The following is a 19796-nucleotide window of genomic DNA, read 5'->3' on the forward strand; positions in this document are numbered from 1 at the left end:
TGCAGTTCCCATTCATGTTCTGTCGAGAAGTGCCTGCTGAGTGCGTTGGCAGTAGTGTTGTGGCAGCCTGGTAGGTAGGAAGCAGCAATCTGTATTTGATGTTGTATACACCAATTCCATAGTTGGATGGCTTCCATGAAAAGTGAATGTGATCAGGCTCCCCCTTGTCTGCTGATGTCGTACATACATGCTATGTTGTCTGTTAAGATCTGAAAAGATTTGTTCCTTATGAGGGGAAGAAAGTGAAGACATGCTCATCTCACTGCTCTGAGCTCTAAGAGATTTATGTGTAGGTGCGTCTCTGATGCAGACCACCAGACTAGTGCCCTGTGCCACTCTAGGTGCGCTCCCCAACCGATTAAGGAAGCGTCCGTGGTGAGCATGAGTGTTGGGAATTGTTGCTGGAAGGAAACCCCAGAGCAGAGGTTCTCTGGTCTTGTCCACCAATGTAGGGAAGCTATAACATTGGGAGGAGGAGTTAACAGCATCCCTAAGGTGTGTCTGTTGGGTTTGAAATTGGAATTGAGCCAGCCTTGAAGACATCTCATGTTCAGCCTAGCGGACTGGACCACGAAGGTGGTGGCTGCCATGTGACCAAGGAGCTGTAGGCAGAATCTTTCCTTGGACAAATATAGAGCGTGCGTATGAGCTGCGCGATAGCGAGGAATCTGTGATATTGGAGCGAGGCCCTGCTCTGAATTGAGTCGAGATGAGCTCCAATGAACTCAATCTGTTGTGTAGGTGTCAGGATGGATTTTTGGACATTTATTTGGAGGCCTAGGCTGTGAAAGAGGGCGATAGTGAAACGGGTAGCTTGGATTGTCTCGCCATAGGAGTTGCCCTTGATGAGGCAATCATTCAGGTACGGAAAAGCGTGATCCCATGTTTGTGGAGGTGAGCCACGACCACAGCTAGAGTTTTGGAAAAGACTCTTGGCGCTGCGGAGAGGCCGAAAGGAAGAACTCTGTATTGAAAATGGTCGTGACCGATTGTGAAGCGTAGAAAGCGTCTGAGAGCTGGATTAATTGATATATGAAAATAGGTGTCTTGTAGGTTGAGGGCTGTAAACCAGTCCCCTTGATCCAATGCAGGAATTATTGTGCCCAGTGTGACCATTTTGAATTTTTGTATCCTCACAAATTTGTTCAGTCAGCGTAAGTCTAGTATAGGCCTCCATCCCCCGGTCTTTTTCTGGGTCAGGAAGTAATGGGAGTAGAAACCTGTCCCTTGATGTTCCGTCGGCACAGGGTCCACTGCGCCTAGCTGTAGAAGATGAGCCACTTCTATGCGAAGTAGATGCTTGTGAGAGGGGTCCCTGAAGAGGGACGGGGAAGGGGGAAGGGTAGGCAGATAGCATATGAATGGGATAGAGTAACCGGACTGAACTATCGAGGACCCAGCGGTCCTGTGTAATTCGCTGCCAGGCATGTTGGAGGTGGTGGCCAAATGGGCAAGTAGGCTGTGGAATCAAGGGGTGGTCGCACAGACCCTCGACCAACATTTCAAAATTGTTGTTTATTCCCAGATGGATGGGAAGTGGTTGCTTGAGCTTGATTTTGTCTGCATTTAAGGGGTCTAGCATGATTCCTATTTATGTTGTATGGTTTGGGTTGAGGCCAATAATATTGTTGTGTACGTGGTCTTTGGTAGGGTTGGTATTGTTGTACCCTGGGAAGAGATGGGTGAATGCCCAGGGTGCGCAGTGTCGCTCTAGAATCTTTCATTGTGTGAAGTAGTTCATCAGTATTTTTGGAAAACAGTTTCTCTTTATCAAAGGGGAGGTTCTCCACTTTGTTCTGCAGATCTTTAGGGATGTCAGATGCAGAAAGCCATGAAGATCTGCGCATAACCACAGCCGTTGCAGTTGTACGGGCTGCTGTGTCCACCGTGTCTAAAGAAGCTTGTAGGGCAGTTCCGGAAATCAATTGGCCTTCACTCAGAATTGATTTAAAGTCCACTCTCCTATCCTCTGGTATGCAGGAGGCAAATTCAAAAAGTTTGCTGTAGTTATCAAAGTCGTAGCTGGCGAGGAGTGCAGAATAGTTTGCTGTATTTTAAAGAATCCTTATTGAGGTTGCAGGAACAAACCATCCCGATGTGTAGGAAGAAAAGTAAATATGGCAGGCGACCAGCTTGGCTTAACAGTGAAATCCTTGCTCGTCTTAAACACAAAAAAACAGCTTACAAGAAGTGGAAGATTGGACAAATAACCAGGGAGGAGTATAAAAGTATTGCTCAGGCATGCAGGAGTGAAATGAGGAAGGCCAAATCACACTTGGAGTTGCAGCTAGCCGGAGATGTTAGGAGTAACAAGAAGGGTTTCTTCAGGTATGTTAGCAACAAGAAGAAAGTCAAGGAAAGTGTGGGCCCCTCGCTGAATGAGGGAGGGAACCTAGTGACAGAGGATGTGGAGAAAGCTAGTGTACTCAATGCTTTTTTTGCCTCTGTCTTCACAGACAAGGTCAGCTCCCAGACAGCTGCACTCTGCAGCACGGTATGGGGAGGAGGTGACCAGCTCTCTGTGGAGAAAGAAGTAGTTCAGGACTATTTAGAAAAGCTGGACGAGCACAAGACCATGGGGCCGGATGCACTGCATGCGAGGATGCTAAAGGAGTTGGCTGATGAGATTGCAGAGCAATTGGCCTTTATCTTTGAAAAATCATGGCGATCAGGGGAGGTCCCGGATGACTGGAAAAAAGCTAATGTAGTGCCCATCTTTAAAAAAGGGAAGAAGGAAGATCCAGGGAACTACAGGCCAGTCAGTCTCACCTCAGTCCCTGGAAAAATCATGGAACAGGTCTTCAAGGAATCAATTCTGAACCACTTAAAGGAGGGGAAAGTGATCAGGAACAGTCAGCATGGATTCACCAAGGGCAAGTCATGCCTGACTAACCTAATTGCCTTCTATGATGAGATAACCGGCTCTGTGGATGAGGGGAAAGCAGTGGATGTGCTATTTCTGGACTTTTAGTCTCCTACAGTATTCTTGCCAGCAAGTTAAAGAAGTATGGGCTGGATGAATGGACGGTAAGGTGGATAGAAAACTGGCTAGATGGTCGGGCTCAACGGGTAGTGATCAATGGTTCCATGTCTAGCTGGCAGCCGGTATCAAGTGGAGTGCCCCAAGGGTCGGTGCTGGGGCTGGTTTTGTTCAATATCTTCATTAACGATCTGGAGGATGGTGTGGACTGCACCCTTAGCAAGTTTGCAGATGACACTAAACTGGGAGGAGTGGTTGATACGCTGGAGGGTAGGGATAGGATACAGAGGGACCTAGACAAATTAGAGGATTGGGCCAAAAGAAATATGATGAGGTTCAACAAGGACAAGTGCAGAGTCCTGCACTTAGGACGGAAGAATCCCATGCACTGCTACAGACTAGGGACCGAATGGCTGGGCAGCAGTTCTGCAGAAAAGGACCTAGGGGTTACGGTGGACGAAAAGCTGAATATGAGTCAACAGTGTGCCCTTGTTGCCAAGAAGGCTAATGGCATTTTGGGTTGTATAAGTAGGGGCATTTCCAGCAGATCGAGGGATGTGATCATTCCCCTCTATTCAGCACTGGTGAGGCCTCATTTGGAGTACTGTGTCCAGTTTTGGGTCCCACACTACAAGAAGGATGTGGATAAATTGGAGAGAGTCCAGCGGAGGGCAACAAAAATGATTAAGGGGCTGGAGCACATGACTTATGAGGAGCAGCTGAGGGAACTGAGATTGTTTAGCCTGCAGAAGAGAAGAATGAGGGGGGATTTGATAGCTGCTTTCAACTACCTGAAAGGGGGTTCCAAGGAGGATGGACCTAGACTGTTCTCAGTGGTAGAAGATGACAGAACAAGGAGTAATGGTCTCAAGTTGCAGAGGGGGAGGTTTAGGTTGGACATTAGGAAAAACATTTTCACTAGTAGGGTGGTGAAGAACTGGAATGGGTTACCTAGGGAGGTGGTGGAATCTCCTTCCTTAGAGGTTTTTAAGGTCAGGCTTGACAAAGCCCTGGCTGGGATGATTTAGTTGGGTTTGGTCCTGCTTTGAGCAGGGGGTTGGACTAGATGACCTCCTGAGGTCCCTTCCAACCCTGAGATTCTATGATTCTATCCTGAATTGTAGGGTGGAGGACGTGTAAACCTTGCGACCAAGGACCTCAAGGCATTTAAGATCCTTGTCTTGCGGGGTGGGCTGGTATTGTGGCTGTTTCGTCCTCTGTGCAACTGCATCCCTGACGAAAGAGTTCGGTTGTGGGTGAGAAAATAGGAAGTCAGCATCCTTAGCAGGAACATAGTATTTATGTTCGGCCTTTCTGCAGGTTGGTAATAAAGAAGCTGGAGTTTGCCAGAGAGAGTCAGCTGGTTCCACGAGTGCCTCATTTAGTGCTTTTAATTAGGTACCTTCTGCATGTCCATTCTGAGTGAGGGAGAGGGTACAGGGGTCTCTGTGGGGAACTGTGCCTCTCTGCCACAGTGAGGCGGGCCGGGCGTCTTGTTATTCTTTCTGCCTTGTCCCTCCGCCCCTGCCCCTGCCGCCATCAGGCTGCAACCTCAGGCTGCCGTCGGGCATAGGGGCACCAGTTTAATAATACTGCATAGGGCCCCATAAATCCTCAGGACAGCCCTGGGGGTGCCGAAAAGCGGTGCCCTGGCTCGGCAGGGAGAAGCCACCTTCCAGAGGCACTGGAGAGCCAGAGCGTAAGCTTGCGGGGGCGGCAAGCCCCAACCATGGAGGAGCCGGCATGGCGCAAGGGGGCAGGAGTCCTGCAAAGGCAGTGGCGCTGCCAGAGGGGAGCCGCCGTGCTCCCCGCCCCTCCTGCCCAGGTTGCAGTCTGGTGCCTGCCCAGGGGGCTCCTGCACACTGCAGCAGAGGCATGTGGGCAGAGGCCCCCGTGCACCCCCCAGCTCCCTCCTCGCTACGCTTCTGCGGCTCCTGGACACATGAGCCGCCGTCAGGTGCAGGGCCCTGAGCCTGCTCTGGGAGGGACAGCAGCGACAGCGGCTCATACTCCCGGAAGCCGCAGAGCCCAAGTGCGGCGAGGAAGGACCTGGGGAGGTGCACGGGGGTCTCTTCCAGCATTCATCTGCTGCAGGAGCCCCCAGAAGGCAGCTCCTCCCTGCCGAGCTGCTGCAGTGGCCCAAGCCCGGCAAAGCCAGTGAGTGGACTCAGGGTGGGGGGTTCCGGATGCGGGGGAGGGCTCATGGCGGGGCTATGCACCCTCCAGGGGAGTTCAGGGGGTGGAAAGGGGGGAATCTGGTCTGGGGAGCAGTCTCTGGGCAGGCTGGCCCCTGGGGTCTATAAAGGCTCGTAGGCATTTGCCAATCAATGAACCGATGTTACGGGAAGGGGCACAAGGTGGAAGTTTCCCCTAGGGCGCAAAATATCCCTGCACCGGCCCTGCCTGGAGTCAGGAAGACCGCTTATCCTTGTCCCAGTCTCACCCTTCCATTGGGTGCCATTTCCCAGCTGGGTTCCTTACCCGTCTGGTGCAACAGCAGCTGGTAGAGTTGGTAAACCCCCTCCCTGGCCTGCCGGCTGAGGTCCTTGCCTGGGTCAATGATGAACAAAGCCAGCTGTGCCACATGGTGACCCAGCCTGGGCAATTCTGCTGAGTTCTAATGGAAGGGAGAGGGGACTCCATCAGCATTTTCCTGTCAGCTCCCAGTCCCCCCTGGGCCAGGACTCTCTATTTCCCCTCAGCCGCTCTGCGGGGGATGCTAGAGGATAGAAGCTAGAGCTAGAGCCTTAATTTCCTCTGCCCGCAAGGGAGTCTGGAGAACAGATGTGGGCAGGGCCCTCCATGAGGACTTGCTTCCCCAGCTGTTTCAGGATGACAGGAAGGCATGAACCTGGAGCATGGTCCCCTTAGAAGCCCAGTCACCACTTAACCAGGACAAGAAGAACTTGACTGAAGCCAAGCTCATTCCCTGCTCTGCCTCTGCCTCCCCAAGAGGAACACTCCTAACCCACAGCCCCTGCAGCAGCAGATCCTACAGCCAGTTGGAGACAGCAAGCCCGCCTACGCCTGGACTCAGGAAGCTGGGGTCAGAGGTCACTTATGTCAAACTCAGGGAAAGTGATGGTGAATCTGAGCAGGGCCGTGCTGCTCCAAATGGCCCTGGCTCTCTCCTGCGACACCCTGGACACCATCCAGTAGTTAATGTGCTGTGGGGAAAGGAGACAGCTCAAGACCAATGGGCAGGTGCGCGTATTGTGCAAATGACACCCCCCACTCCCCAATCTCCAGGGGGCTGAGACATTGTGCGCAGAGTGGAATATCTGATTCATTCATTGCAGAGCTTTAGAAGGGGATTGTTGCCCCCAGGGCGATGCTTGTATTCTGCAGGTCACAACCTCTCATTCTCTCTCTAGATTGGAACAGTGTTTGGTGTCGGGGCTGCTCCCATCCTCCCTGAACTCCTGATTCCTGAACAGCTCACCAGGAAGGAGACAGACCCCTCATCCCTTCCTGGCTTTCAAGTCCTTGCTTGGGTGTATGGAATGAGTGTGAGCACAATCCACCCCAGGAATCTCAGGGCCCATCGAAGAGAAGGGCTGATTCTCTGGGGTCCTTCTGTTTCTCTAGGAAGGAGCCTGGGACTCTTCTCTGAGGACCATCTTCTGCATCTCACAGGAGGGGTTCAGACTCTCACTCCCCAAGCCAGCCAGGGGCCCTTTGGTTAGTGCGCAACAGAACCAGGCAGAGCTCTGGCTTCAAGTCCCAGCTCCTTCCTCTCTTCTTCAAGGAGGAAGGGCCTGACACTGCATTGCACTGACTGCCCTGACCGAGGACAGGCCACTGGGGACCCAGCTAAGAGGACAGACTGGAAAATGGAGCTAAGAGTTAAGGTAAAATTGCCCCCACCCCTCTCATCGGGCTCACCTCCAAGATGTAGTGGAGCCTGTCAGTGCCTGGGGACTCTGCCAGCAGGTTCTCCAGCATGGCATCCAAGAGGTCTGGCAAGACCGTATGCAGATCCTGCAAAGCAAGGGAGAGCCATGGGTCAGAGTTAGGGAAAGTGGGGCTACACCTGCCACAGGATGGGAAGAGGGGTCTCTGGGAAGCACTGGTCAGACCCCCAAACACATATCTCCGCCTCTCTCATTCACATCCCCCTGCAGGCAATTAGCAAGGATTCAGGGCAGGATGACAGCTGCCTCTTCAATCCATGACTTTAGCATGATCTACTTGGACTTCTTGGGTGGTGTCCTTCTGCGTGCCCAGGGTGAAGACGGCATGCAGGGCAGCTCGAAGGAGGTGGGTCTCTACCTCTGGCTCAGAGGCAGATGTCATAGTGCTGGCAAGAGAGAGGAGCAGGACAAAAGAAGTAAGAGATGAAGAGAAATCTCGGAGGGATGGAGGAAAAGGTCAAACAAAAATACAAACCCTAATGTCCCCACTGATTGATTCTACGGGACACAATCCCAGGTGGGGAATAAAATTCGGCCACCTAAAACTAGTGTTTTCCATGCCTAGAATTCAGCTGGTACCAGATGCAGCAGACTGAGCAGGTTCCAAACCTCTCGGAGGCTCTTACCTTCTAAACAGGGACGTCTGTTTTCTAGTAAAATCAGTAACAGGAAAGGAGAAAACTCAAAAGAGCTTCCTCCTCGCACTCACCTACGTGAACCCTAATACTCTCTCAGTCCTCAAAGAGAGACCTCGAGAAGGAGACTTGCTGAAGCAAAGCCATAGGGCTCTCTGAGATTTCCCTAGCCCTGCGCCCCGTCCTGCCTGCCTGATGTCAGCATCACTCTGTGAGGTCACCACCACCACCCCACCACCTTTGGCCAATAGGCTGAGGTCCTGCAAAAGGGCTTTGTGATGTCACTGCCACACCCACCCCTCCCCTAAAGTGCTAATGCCCTGCCGCTGGCCAGACACTTTCAGGGTTTGAGCTCCTCCCTCTGGATCACCCCACTCAATGACTGTTCACTCTAGGAAGCAAGCCGGCTAGACAATAAAACATCACAGGCTGCTCCCAATGCTACACTCACTTTTTCCAAAATTAGTAGACTTGATGGCCACAAGAGACCTTCAGAGCATCTATTCTAACCCCCTGCATATCACAGGCTTCCTGTATAGCACAAGAGCTACTTTTGGGGCAAACACATTCCACAAAGGCATCTAGTCTTCATTAAATGACATCAAGAGATGGAGAATCCACCACTTTCCTTGGTAGCTTGTTCCTGTTGTGAATCATCCTGGCTGTGCCTTATTTGTAATATGAATTTGTCTCTTTTCACCTTCTAGCCATTGGATCTTGTTATGTCTTTCTCTGCTAGATTAAAGCACCCTTTAATACTCAATATTTTCTCTCCATTAAGGCACTTCAGCACTTCAATGAAGTCACCTTTCTGTCTTCTTTTCATAAGCTAAACAGGGTAAGATCTTTCAATAGCTCAATAGAGGGCATTTTTCTTCAGCCCTTAGAACATTTGCTGGCTCTGCTGCCCCAGCTCCTATTTCTCAACATCTTTGGAAATATCAAAACATCTTTGGACACCAAAACCAGATACCATATTCAATATCAGTCTCACTGATGCTGTGTCAGCTCCCTATCCTACTCACGGCTCTGCTCGTACGTCTAATGATGGCTTTAACCCTGTTCATCGCAGCATCACATTGGGAACTCATGTTGAGTGGCTTCTCCACTACGGCCCCTATATTCTTTTCAGAGTCACTGCTTTCTTGGATACACTTCCCCATTCTGTAGGTGTGGCCGACATGCCTTGTTGCTAGGTATAGGACCTTGCATTTGGCTCTGGTCAAACTTGTTTTCTTTGAATGGGTCCAACTTGCCAAATGAGCCAGATCGCTCTGTATCCTTACGCTCTCCTCATCAGTAATTACCACTCTGCCAGTGTTTTGTCACCCACCAACCTTAGCAGCAGGGATTGTATGTTTTCTCCCAATTCATTGATAAAAAATATTTTTAAAAATTAGTCCTTCAGAGCTTCTTGAAACCCTTAGGACCCAGGACCTGCTCCCCACAGCACAGTGAGAAAAGACCATCGAGCCCTCCTGGTACATAGGGGATAAGCACAGAACAAAGACACCTGTAGGAGCTGTGTTGTCCATAGGCTCTGAACAACATGTGGGGGTCAGCAGCTTACAAATGCACTACAGACCTGTAGTGTAAACAGGTCCCAACTCTGTCTCGGTTTCCCAGCCTGTAAAATGGGGAGAACAAACAAAACCTTGATTAGCTCTATTTGATAGTTGGGGAAACCGAGACACCCCGCGGTGAAGAGACTCGCTCATGGTCCCAAAGCCAGGAATAGAAAATGGCAGGCCTTCTGATAGCCAGTCCTGGGACCTAGTCCCGGTTCTCCTGGCCTCGCTGTCTGAATTTTAATCACAGCCTCCATAGCTTTTCCTCCATGTCCCTTAACCCCACGTCACTGTAGAAGAAAGATTTTCTGTTAGCCAGCTGGCTCTAATGCATGTTGATGTCGTTCTGAAAGCCGTACTCTGGCTAAGTCCCATGTTATGGTTGGCTGAAGGAACCACTTGCTGACATTCCAGGGCCTCAGTTATACAGGAGGTGCGACTAGATGCACATAATGGTCCTTTCTGACCTAAACATCTATCACACTCCACATTTTCTGCTGCTAGGAAGATAACTCTGGATCTATTTTCTCTGATTCACTTTCAGTTGGAATAATTTAAATCCAGGCCAAAGGATTTCCTCTTCCATTGTGTTTTCAGCACCTTTGAGAGCAAACAGTTACTCTTGGCCCACGGGTTTCCAGTTTCAACCTGCCCCAGGGTCAAGCCTGTGCTCTGCCAGGAGAGGGACCCCAAGGGGAGCAGGCATGGGAGGGGCTTCGATAGTCCTTTAAAGATCAAGGACAAGCCGGGAAGGGGCCAGGCTGAGCACTTAGGACAAGGCCCTAGGAGGGAAAGCCAGGGCAGTTGAGGTGATGGGGCAGATAGTCCAGTTGGTTTAGGCTCCCAGGACCAGACACCCACAGGTGAAGTTGATTGTCGGGGCTTCTGTCCTTCTTCCCCAGGATAGATTTCATAGTGGAGAAGCCTGATGCTGTAATGGGGAAGTGAGTTAACCCCAAGGTCACCCAGGGAGTTTATTTCACCAATGCATACCCGGAAGGATCCAAGAGAAACATGGATTTTTCAGTCTCTTCTTTCTAGGAGTCCCCAGGGCTAAGGTAACACCCCACTTGTCCCTCCCCATTCTGCTCACCACCAAGATGTGCTGGAGTTTGTCTGTGCTGGGGAGGTGCTGTCAACAGGATGTAGAGCTTGTCATCCAGGTTCTCTTGGCAGGCCTTGTCCTGGCAGAATGTCCTTACCTCCCGCATCCTGGCTGGGGACCCAGCTAGGAGGACAGACTGGAAAATGGAGCTAAGACTTAACATAAAATTATCCCCACCCCTCTCATCGGGCTCACCTTCAAGATGTAGTGGAGCCTGTTGGTGTCTGGGGACTCTGCCAGCAGGTTCCCCAGCATAGCATCCAGGAGGTCTGGCACGATCCTATGCAGATCCTGAAAAGCAAGGGAGAGCCATGGGTCAGAGTTAGGGAAAGTGGGGCTACACCTGCCACAGGATGGGAAGAGGGGTCTCTGGGAAGCACTGGTCAGACCCCCAAACACATATCTCCGCCTCTTTCATTCACATCCCCTGCAGGCAATTAGCAAGGATTCATGGCAGGATGACAGCTGGCACTTCAATCCATGACTTTAGCATGATCTACCTGGACTTCTTGGGTGGTGTCCTTCTGCATGCCCAGGGTGAAGACGGCATGCAGGGCAGCTCGAAGGAGGTGGGTCTCTACCTCTGGCTCAAGGGCAGGTGTCATAGTGCTGGCAAGAGAGAAGAGCAGGACAAAAGAAGTAAGAGATTAAGAGAAAACTCGGAGAGATGGAGGAAAATGTCAAACAAAAAGGATAAACCCTAATGTCCCCAGTGACTGATTCTACGGGACAAAATCCCAGGTGGGGAACAAAATTCAGCCACCTTAAAGTAGTGTTTTCCATGCCTAGAATTCAGCTGGCACCAGATGCAGCAGACTGAGCAGGTTCCAAACCTCTCGGAGGCTCTTACCTTCTAAACAGGGACGTCTGTTTTCTAGTAAAATCAGTAAAAGGAAAGGAGAAAACTCAAAAGAGGTTCCTCCTCGCCCTCACCTGCGTGAACCCTCATACTCTGAGTCCTCAAAGAGAGACCTCGAGAAGGAGACTTGCTGAAGCAAAGCCACAGGGCTCTCCGAGCTTCCCCTAGCCCTGCGCCCCTGTCCCGCCTGCCTGATGTCAGCATCTCTCTGTGAGGTCATCACCACCCCACCACCTTTGACCAATAGGCTGAGGACCTGCAAAAGGCCTTTGTGATGTCACCGCCATCCCACTCCTCCCCTGAAGTGCTAATGCCCTGCCGCTGGCCAGACACTTTCAGGGTTTGAGCTCCTCCCTCTGGATCAACCCACTCAATGACTGTTCACTCTAGGAAGCAAGCCGGCTGGACAGTAAAACATCACAGGCTGCTCCCAATGCTACACTCACTTTTTCCAAAATTAGTAGACTTTATGGCCACAAGAGACCTTCAGAGCATCTATTCTAACCCCCTGCATATCACAGGCTTCCTGTATAGCACAATAGATACTTTTGGGGCAAACACATTCCACAAAGGCATCTAGTCTTCATTAAATGACATCAAGAGATGGAGAATCCACCACTTTCCCTTTTAGTGAGTGCCAGGGGGCTCCATTTCCCCTTCCACTAGCTCCCCATTTACAGTGAGCCAGAGCAGTACCTGCAGCAGGGAGCGGGTGGGAGTTGCTGCTGGCCTCAGAGGCACAGCCCCTGCAGTGCCTCAGGCACCTGGCGCAAGTGCCGGATGATGTGGAGCTGGCCCATCACTTTGCCCGTGACGTCCTCCTGCTGCATGGGAATGTGTCATCTGCCCACCTCTGAGGGATGGATTCACCTCACTTTATGGCCAGAAGAGACCTTTCCAGGAACTATTCTAACTGCCTGCATATCACAGGCTTCTTGTATAGCACAAAACTACTATTGGGGCAAACACATTCCACAGAGGCATCTAGTCTTCATTAAATGACATCAAGGGAGGGAGAATCCACCAGTTTCCTTGGTAGCTTGTTCCTGTGGTGAATCATCCTGGCTGTTGAATAGTGGTGTCTTATTTGTAATATGAATTTGACTCTTTTCACCTTCCAGCCATTGGGTTTTGTTCTGCCTTTCTCTGCTAGACTAAAGCACCCTTTAATACTGAATATTTTCTCTCCATTAAGGCACTTCAACACTTCAGTGAAGTCACCTTTCAATCCTCTTTTCATAAGCTAAACAGGGTAATATCTTTCAATAGCTCACTGGAGGGCATTTTTCTCCAGCCCTTAGAACATTTGTTCGCTCTGCTGCCCCAGCTCCTATTTCTCAACATTTTTTTGAAATGAGGACAGCAAAACCGGATGCTGTATTCCAATATCAGTCTCACTGATGCTGTGTCACCTCCCTATCCTACTCACGGCTCTGCTCTCTTATAGTCTTGGCCTTCACAACATGCTCTGGCAAAGAGTTTCCCCAGGTTGACTGTGTGTTGTATGACAAAATACTTTACATACTTTTGGTTAGAATGCAGCATTCAGCAGGCAGCAGAGTGGATTTTCACCAACCCTCCTCCCAAATACAGCAACAGAAAAGCCTGGACAACACATGGCAAAAGGATGCCTGCTGCACGAAGCATCATCTAAAGTTGTCTTCCAAGGAGTTAAAGAGAAGCCAGGATAAAAAAAAGGATTCAAAAATCACATTGTCACTGAGAAAAATCTCTCCTTGGTAAAATACGCCCTCAGGCCTGCTAGGCCTGTTAGCTAATAAGAGGATGGAAAGCTATATCTTCAAGATTTTTTCCCCTCTGTTTGGACTTGTGATGGGTTATACAAGCCCCACGCTGGGGAACAAGGGGTTAAGGAGCTGCTCTGGCCTCAGTCAGCCCAGCTCCGTTACACCTGCAGGGGGTGCACAGACTGGACGAGGACTTGTGGGCAGACCAGGCAAGAGGAAGGACCTCTACGTTGCAGGCCCTGAAGGAAGGCAGGATCATTCCCTCAGCAACTGCCTGAAGGTCCCTCTCCCTGAGGGAAGGGAGGACCTGTTCCTGTTGCACCAGGATGTGGTGTTCTGTCCCCACTAGTGGCACCAAGACCACTTAGAGAGAAAGATAAAATGAGTCTGCTCTACGGTCTCAGCTAACAGCCAGTTGGCTTTTAGCTCATGCCAGAGATCACGGGTTTGATCCCGACAACCAGGGTCTGTCAGCATTACAGAGGCAGCTGCCACCCCAAGAGGGAGAGAGCTGCCATGCCATGCCACGCCCAGCTGTGAAGAGGTGCCAAGCAGTGAGCTGACACCCTTCAGAGCCTCCTATGATAAACTATGAACTTTGGACAATAACTGGCTGGTAGGAAGTGTCACACCCTTGTGTTGCCCTCAGAGTGGCCTGGGTGTGAGCCCAGTGGGAGGCCCTGGGCTCCCCCACCATCTGCCGTGCCCTTCCCCTCCGCATGTCGAAGGGCCGAAACCCTGACCACTAGGCAACATCCCCACGAGCAAAGGCCATTACGAGGCATCCGTCTTTGAAAGTTTGCAGAGGATGCAGGCGCAGAAAGGGGAGAGAGGATAAGGGTGGTTGTTGTGGGGGGGGGGAGGAGAGACATTGTGAGAAAGAGAGAGAGAGGGGGAGAGAGAGGGAGGGTGGGAGCCCTATGGGAATCGCTTGTTTACTGCCATCAACCCAATTATCAGACCATTGCCTAAAATGTTCCCTAACATGTTGTAATTGATTGGATCTAGATTTTAAAACAGTTATCACATTTACAGACAGAGAAATGTCAGCGACTTGAGTGGAAGGCCATTGCAAGCTCAGCTAATTATGCAATGTGGCTTATGCCCCATCTAACAAACTCCTTAAACAACAGCTCCCAATTTTCATTCACATTGTTCTGTTTAATTGCTTTGCTCCACTAATGCTTCACTAATCATTTTGGTCACCTTTCGAAAGTTAGCCCTTTCAGTGCACCAAATATAAATATTGCTGGTTGGGACTGCCCTCTGTTGGTCATAAGAACAGCCAGACCAATGGTCCGTCCAGCCCAGAATCCTATCCTCCCACAGTGGCCAATGCCAGGTGCCCCAGAGCGAACCGACAGAACAGGGAATCATCAAGCGATCCATCCCCTGTCGCCCATTTCCAGCTTCTGGCAAACAGAGGCTAGGGACACTTCAACAGCATGGTTTTGTATCCCTGCCCATCCTGGCTAATAGCCAATGATGGACCTATCCTCCATGAACTTATCTAGTTCTTTGCTGAACTCTCTTATAGTCTTGGCCTTCACAACATACCCTGGCAAAGAGTTTCCCCAGGTTGACTTGTGTGTTGTGTGACAAAATACTTCCTTTTTTTGGTTTAAACCTGCTGCCTATTCATCTCATTTGGTGACCCCTAGTTCTTGTGCTACAAGAAGGAGTAAATAACACTCCCTTATTTACTTTCTCCATACCTGTCATCACATTTTATTGACCTCTATCATATCCCCATTTAGTCACCTCTTTTCCAAGCCAAAGATCCACTCAGTTTTATTAATCTCACCTCATATAGAAGCTTAATCATTTTGGTTGCCTTTTTCTGTACCTTTTCCAATTCCAGTATCTCTTTTTGAGACCAGCTCCAGTATTCAAGATGTGGACATACCATGGATTTATAGAGAGGCAATATTACTGGATAGATAAGAAGTCAGAAATGTAAGGTGATTTTGCTACATGGTCATGTTCTGTTATGAATGTTGCTGCAATTCAAAATGGACTTTAGAAATTCAAGATGGCGCATATGATAGGAAGAGTTTGAACTCCATTATGGTACCCTTTCTGCATGGCATTTTCCTGCCAAAATTCTGTTTTCCTCACGGAACCTGAGGGACAGAGAAGTGGCTGGAACCGATTGGGAGCGGTGCCTGTCAGAGTGGGCCTCAGGAATGCGCGCCTCAGAGAGCGTATAAGGGACTGTTAGTGGTGACGCTGGGGCTGTCCACCACCGAGGCAGCCACGTCCAGGTTCTTTGTGTGGCATTGGATCAAGACTTTGGCTACTAACATCTGTCAAGGACTCTGATACTTACCTGACTCCTGTAATCCACCAAAGGATGCAGTGAAAACTGTGCTATCTGCTCAGATCTGTTCCTCTCCTGAGACGGACCATCCATTGCCGGTGTCCTCCATCTGCAGCTAGAAGAGAGACAGTAATTATTTTTCAGACATTTATTAGTTTAGCCAAGGGACCGTTAAGGGCCTGGGCTTTATGCCCCCTTGCTGGAAACTATTCGTGGGTATCTGTAGTGTTCCCCATAGTGAATCTTACCCCAGTTGTATCTAGCCCTTAATAAATCTGCTTTCTATTTAAGGTTATAGTCTCTCTAGTCTTTATTTCAATGCAATATGGGCAAGAGGCACACAGACTTCTGGGGAGGAGGGCTTGCTCAGTGGTTTGAGCATTGGCTTGCTAAAGCCAGGGTTGTGAGTTCAATCCTTGAGGGGGCCACTTTGGGATCTGGGGCAAAAATTGTTACTTGGTCCTGCTAGTGAAGGTAGGGGGCTGGACTCAATGACCTTTCAAAGTCCCTTCCAGCTCTAAGAGGATAGGTAATCTCCAATTCTATAAAAAAGACTTCTGTGGGAGTTGGATGTGCATATCTGAGGGCAGAGTGCTGCCAATACTTTTATAAAAAAATAATTCTCCCAGCTGATAGATGCTGGTGGGAGTCAAACCTGTTGTATAGGTCAATTCCTTATTATTCCACACAGAGATTTTGGGGTAACAACCCCTTTCCCTTTCCTAATGATTTCCCAACATTTTGTTAGCTTTTTTGACTGCCGATGCACATTGAGTGGATGTTTTCAGAGAACTATCCACAATGACTCCAAGATCTCTTTCTTAAGTTGTAAGAGCTCATTTAGACCCCATCATTTCAGATGTAGAGTTGGGATCATGTTTCTCAATGTGCATTACTTTGCATTTATCAACATTGAATGTCATCTGCCATTTTGTTGCCCAGTCACCCAGTATGGTGAGATCCCTTTGCCACACTTTGCAGTCTCTTTTGGACTTAACTCACTTGAGTTGGTTTACTTGTGGCACCTTAGAGACTAACAAATTTATGTGGGCGTAGGCTTTCGTGGGCTCAAACCCACTTCATGGGATGTGGGTTTGAGCCCACAAAAGCGTATGCCCAAATAAATTTGTTAGTCTCTAAGGTATGTGGCAAAGTTCCTCCTCTCCTCTAGTAGGTCCTGCGCTTATTGGCAGATTTCTTCCCCTCAGTGGTTTTCCCCTTGGATGAAACCCATAGTCTGGATCAACTACTCCTATGTCTGATTAGGAGTAGCGGGGCTAGGGGGGAACCTGGGCCCACCCTCTACTCCGGGTTCCAGCCCAGGGCCCTGTGAATTGCAGCAGTCTCTATAGTGCTACTTGTAACCGCTGCTTGACCACTACAGCTCCCTGGGCTACTTCCCCATAGCCTCCTTCAAGCACCTTCTTTATCCTCACCACAGGATCCTCCTGGTGTCTGATGCTGCTAGATTGTATGGTGTTTTCCTCAGTCCTCCAGTAGTACCCAGTGATGAGCTGCCAAAATCTTAACAACGGGTTCCCTATAAAAAGTTCTGATTTAACAACGGGTTCCCTATAAAAAGTTCTGATTTAAGGGATGTGCGACAGCATGTATTTTTTGTACCAATAGGGTTACCATACGTCCATATTTTCCCAGGAGGTGATTAAGAACCGAAAAGCCTGACATGTCCAGGAAAATACAGATGTATTTTAACCCTACCTAAATTTTTTTTTTAAAAAGATGGGGCTGAACTAGAAATGAGCTCCGTTTCACATGTGTGGGTGGTGATCAGGGACAGTCTCAATTTTTGGGTCTTTTTCTTATATAGGCTCCTATTACCCCTCACCCCCGTCCCGATTTTTCACACTTGCTGTCTGGTCACTCTAGGGTGTGCACATGTGTGGGTCCCAGCTGCTCCCTGCCTCCCCCTCATTAAAGCACGTGTGCAGGGTTACTGCCCTGGGAACTGCAGGGCACCAGTGGATGTGGGGCTGGCTGCAGATAGGGGCGTGGGGCAGGGCTAGCTGGAGGCAGGGAGTGACACGGGCTGGCTGTGGGCAGGTGATGCAGACGGGCGGGCTGCGGGTGGCTGCGGGCAGGGGGTGGCTGCGGGCGGCTGTGGGCAGAGGCTGGCTGGGGGTAGGGGCTGGCTGCGGGCAGAGGGCGGCTGTGGGCAGGGGCTGGCTGCGGGTGGCTGTGGGCAGGGGCTGGCTGGGGGTAGGGGCTGGCTGCGGGCAGAGGGCGGCTGTGGGCGGGGGCTGGCTGCGGGCGGCTGTGGGCAGGGGCTGGCTGCGGGTGGCTGGGTGCAGGGGGTGGGGCAGGGGGCAGGGGGTGGCTGGGGGCAGGGGCTGGCTGCGGGCAGGGGCTGGCTGTGGCAGGGGCTGGCTGCGGGCAGAGGGCGGCTGTGGGAAGGGGCTGGCTGCGGGTGGCTGTGGGCAGGGGCTGGCTGGGGGTAGGGGCTGGCTGCGGGCAGAGGGCGGCTGTGGGCGGGGGCTGGCTGCGGGCGGCTGTGGGCAGGGGGTGGGGCAGGGGGCGGCTGTGGGCAGGGGCTGGGGCTGGGGGTGGCTGGGGCTGGGGGCAGGGGCAGGGGGTGGCTGGGGCTGGCTGGGGGCTGGGGCTGGGGGCAGGGGGTGGCTGGGGCTGGCTAGGGGCAGGGGCTGGCTGGGGCTGGGGGCAGGGGCTGGCTGGGGCTGGAGGCAGGGGCTGGCTGGGGCTGGAGGCAGGGGCTGGCTGGGGCTGGAGGCAGGGGCTGGCTGGGGCTGGGGCTGGGGGCAGGAGGTGGCTGGGGGTGGCTGGGGGCAGGGGGTGGCTGGGGGCAGGGAAGGCGGGGGAGGGGCGCAGATACTCACATGGGGGGGGGGGCTGGGAGCAGCAGGACGCAGCCGGGGACTCACCAGGGCCAGAGCTCCAAAGAGCAGGAGCAGCAACAGGGCCAGGAGGCAGCTCACATGGCTCTCGCAGCACAGCCCAGCGCCCCCCGGCGGCCGGGAGGAGGAATTACAGGCTTCCCAGGCAGAGCCCATCAAAGCTTCCCTCGCAGGGAAGCTAGTTAACAAGCGGTTCTAAAACCGCTTCTAAATTTAACAACGGGTTCGCGCGAACCCGTGTGAACCGGCTCCAGCTCACCCCTGGTAGTACCCCCTCTCAGTTCTTAGTTCCTTGTGTCTCTTGCTCCCAGCTCCTCATGCACACTTCTTTCCTCTGGCTCCTCCTCCCTAGACTGGGGCGAGCTCCCCTTTTTATACCAGGTGCCTTGATTAGCCTGTCCTGATTGGCTGCAGGTGCTCCAATCAATGTAGCTCTCTCCGGTACCTTCTAGAAAGTTCTTAATTGGCCCCAGGTGCCTTGATTAGCCTGGAGCAACTGCCATTTTGGTTCCCATGGTACTAGGGATTTGCTTAGCCTGGAGCTAACATACCTGCTCCTCAATACTTTCCTGTAGCCATCCGGCCTTGCTCCATCACATATCCCCCCCCTCTGCTCAACACCATAGGGTTGGGCAACTTGGGACACCAGGCAGTGTGCTCATGAAAGACCATCAGCGTTGCCGTGGTGGCATCCAGCCCTATGCCGTATACGGAACTGGAATGGTTGTAGGGATAAGAACCACCTGGTGACCCTTGCATTCTTTTCCTTATTTCTCTGCATCCACTGGAGGGGTGCGTGGTCCGTCACAAGAGTAAATCGCCGGCCCAAGAGGTAATAACGCAGCGTCTCCATGGCCCATTTGACAACGAGGCATTCTCTCTCGACTACTGCATACTTCTGTTCTCGTGGGAGCAGCTTTCTGCTTAGGTAGAGAATCGGGTGTTCTTCATCTCCAATCATTTGTGACAGAATTGCCCCCAACCCCACCTCAGAAGCATCTGTCTGTAAAATAAATTCCTTGGTAAAGTCTGGGGCTATGAGTATGGGGTCATTACAGAGGGCCGTCCGAAGGTCTACAAACGCCCCCTCTGCAGCGTCGGTCCACTTTACCATGTCTGGACCTCAAGCCTTCACCAGGTCCGTTAGAGGACTTGCCCCGCTGGCGAAGTGGGGAATAAACCGACGGTAGTAGCCTACTACACCTAGGAATGCACGGACCTGCTTCTTTCGGGTTGGCCAGGGCCAGTTTTGAATCGCTTCTAGTTTATTAGTTTGGGGCTTCACTATACCCCTTCCTACAATATATCCCAGGTACCTAGCCTCTGCTAGTCCTATGGCACACTTAGCAGGATTAGCGGTGAGGCCAGCCCGCCTTAAGGTGCGTAGCACTGCCTCAACCTTCTCCAAGTGGGTTCCCCAGTCTGGCGTATGGATGATGACATCATCTAGGTATGCAGCTGCATAACTAGTATGGGGGCACAGCAGCTTATCCATGAGGCGCTGGAATGTGGAATGTAACCCAAAAGGGAGAACAGTGTACTGGAATAGCCCGTCTGGGGTGGAGAATGCTGTATTTTCTTTAGCTTCTTTGGTCAGGGGAATCTGCCAGTACCCTTTTGTCAGATCCAGTGTAGTCAAGAAACGGGCACTACCCAGTCGGTCAACCAGTTCATCGATGCGTGGTATGGGGTATGCATCAAACTGGGATACTTCATTCAGTCGGCGAAAGTCATTACAGAATCTTGTGGTACCATCAGGTTTGGGCACTAGAACAATTGGACTGCACCACTGACTGTAGG

The 19796-nt window shown here is 51.3% G+C and overlaps 1 protein-coding gene across 6 annotated transcripts in view; it reads right to left on the reverse strand.

The window, feature by feature from the left end:
- Positions 1 to 19796, reverse strand: part of LOC123365744 — a 93345-nt gene that overhangs the window by 15491 nt on the left and 58058 nt on the right. The window contains exons 5-7 of one of the 6 annotated variants that reach the window (XM_045008613.1): positions 10703 to 10811; positions 10398 to 10493; positions 9043 to 9156 (exon numbers count right to left, since the gene is read on the reverse strand). The exons of 4 other annotated variants lie outside the window; for them this stretch is intronic. In XM_045008613.1, the coding sequence (XP_044864548.1) occupies positions 9088 to 9156; positions 10398 to 10493; positions 10703 to 10811 (274 nt within the window). In that variant the 3' untranslated portion in view covers positions 9043 to 9087. The remainder of the gene's footprint in view (positions 1 to 9042; positions 9157 to 10397; positions 10494 to 10702; positions 10812 to 19796) is intronic. One more of the 6 variants, XR_006577726.1, reaches the window with a different exon arrangement.

This window comes from Mauremys mutica, chromosome 3 (genome assembly GCF_020497125.1).
Source record: "Mauremys mutica isolate MM-2020 ecotype Southern chromosome 3, ASM2049712v1, whole genome shotgun sequence".
Taxonomy (NCBI): Eukaryota; Metazoa; Chordata; order Testudines; family Geoemydidae; genus Mauremys; species Mauremys mutica.